The 2,500-nt window shown below is 18.5% G+C and overlaps 1 protein-coding gene across 1 annotated transcript in view; it reads left to right on the top strand.

Annotated features, from left to right (window-relative positions):
• Positions 1-133: 133 nt before the first annotated feature.
• PRSY57_0824200 (hypothetical protein) overlaps positions 134-2,500 on the top strand; it is a gene marked incomplete at both ends in the record, with an annotated part of 2,973 nt that continues 606 nt past the window's right edge. Inside the window, one exon of the mRNA XM_012907181.2 lies at positions 134-2,500. This exon is cut by the window's right edge and continues 606 nt beyond it. Coding sequence (XP_012762635.2) covers positions 134-2,500 — 2,367 coding nt within the window.

The following is a 2,500-nucleotide window of genomic DNA, read 5'->3' as shown; positions in this document are numbered from 1 at the left end:
TTTATATACATTTTCTTTCATCTAAGTTTTATTATCATTTATGAATACATTTTAATATTTCATTTTATTTTATTATTTTTCATTTTACTGTATCTTGTATCTTTAATAACATAATCTTTTTATAAAGTACCCAATGTATATGAAATTGATCGATGAAGTATTAACAAAATGGAGAAGGAAAGAAATAAATTTATTTAAAGTTTGTATATATTTTCATTGTATAAAAAAAAGTTTAAAATTACTGGAAGATAAAAATGATTTCTTCATAAATCTTATTAACGATTCAATCTTTGAAGAAATAATAAATTTAAGTAAACAAAAAATAACAGACAATAATAACAATAATAACAGTAACAATAATAATAATAATAATAATAATAATAATAATAATAATTCTTTTAATGATGAACATAAATTTTTCTTTGTCATCTTTGTAACCTTCATTTTTAATTTAGAAAACGAATATATAAATGATCAAAATAAAGCACTTCTTCATTTAATAAATAATAATAATAATAATAATAAAGAATATGAGAAAAATATACAACATAATAAGGATAAACTAAAACAAAATAATAAAAATATAAGAAATAATTCTTCACAAAATTTATTTAATCAAAATAAATATAAAAAAATAGATATACTTATCAAAAATATTATAGATTTAGAAATATCACAACATATATCATCACCCTCCAAAGAAAAAAATAAATTTATTAATTATAAAATATATGCCTATTATGCTATTATGCAATTTATTTTTCATATATTACAAAATAATGATGAACAGGCAGGAAAACTATTTTCTAAATATATTAAGAATATATTTACAACGATTTTAAATATTAACCATACCATTTTATACAATGAAAATATTCTATCATTAGCAAATAAAACATTACTTTTCATTGTATTTATTAATCACCATTTAATAAAAGATAATGAAAAGGAATTTTTTAATTTTCTATTTATACAGTTAAACAAATATAATGAATATATGTTACATATCATCCAAGAAATTTTTGTAACCTATTTAAAAAAAAAAAAGAAACTTATGTTAAATAAAGAAATATATCAATATTTAGATAATTATCTAAATGAGAATATAAGTTTATTATTAAAATATGGGAAAAAAGAAAATTTATTTTTTTTCATAAATGTCTTAAGTATATATAAAGTATTTATTAATACATGCATTAGTAATAATGATCAAAATGTGTATACCATAAAAAATGAAGACAATGTACATATTATATTAAATATAAAACATATTATTAACAATGTTAATAAATTATTAGAATATTTAGTTCATATATCAAAAGATTATATACATAATAATACAGATATAGATATTTCTTTATACAATCAGGATTCTATATATTACAACAAACAAGAAGAAAACACAAATGATAAAAGAACATCCTATTTTGTAGACAATATTCTAAAAGAAGCAGATAAAGAAAAATATGCTATAAATAGTGTACAAAGCTTAAATCATGAATTTAACACAACGTTGGTACAGAATTATAATCTTTATCAAAATAACAACCTTTTTAGTTATATAACATATCATATATGTACATTTTTTAACGATATATCAAATATTATAGATACAGAATGTATAAGTATCAATACAACGTATTTTATACATTTTATGAAACCTTTTCTTTCATCTCATAATAATGAGGATGATTTATTTTTAACGTATTTCTTAATTAAGCATCTTTATACATACACAGAAAATTTATTAAAAAAATGTCCAATCATATTTGATGGTTTTGTGAATTATATTATGTACTTATTCAAACATATAAACGTGTTAACAAAAAATAACTTTTTAGTAACAGAACAAACTAACTTAATTAATATATTGAATAAGATAAAAAATGTAGAACATGTAAATGATATTGTTGATATTTATTGTACTTTATATATCCATTTGGTGCAAAACCTTTCTCTATTTCTTAAATATTTAAAATATTATAACAATGAAGAAATTAAAGAAAAAATTTTAGTTCACTATGAATATTTCATATTCCATGTATTCCATGAAACAAATAATGTTAATTTCCATATTATTTTTAAAAATAATAACGCCGCTTTTGTTACATTAAAGTTATTATATAATCTTTTAAAAATAAACAATTTCCATTTTGAAAATATACATAATATATATTTTAAATTGTGCAAAGTACAGAATCATTTACAAAATATACACGAACAAAATTCTCAACATTATTTATATACATATCAAAACCATATGGCTAATACGAATAGTATATTTTATTTAAACAAAATAAAAACATTCTTATTAAATAATTTGGACTCTATATCCAATGATAAGAAAACACCATTTTATATTGCAATCAAAAATAAAAAATTAAAATATAAATCACCTAGACAAATTAAAAACATTCATCATAATAATAATGAAAGTGGATCAGTATTTTCCGCGCAAGAAAGTGTTAATTCAGCTAGCCAAATTATAAACAAGCAAAAG

This window comes from Plasmodium reichenowi, chromosome 8 (genome assembly GCF_001601855.1).
Source record: "Plasmodium reichenowi strain SY57 chromosome 8, whole genome shotgun sequence".
NCBI classification, from domain to species: domain Eukaryota; phylum Apicomplexa; class Aconoidasida; order Haemosporida; family Plasmodiidae; genus Plasmodium; species Plasmodium reichenowi.
Note: the sequence above shows the minus strand (reverse complement) of the source record. Positions and strands in the feature narration are given on the sequence as shown.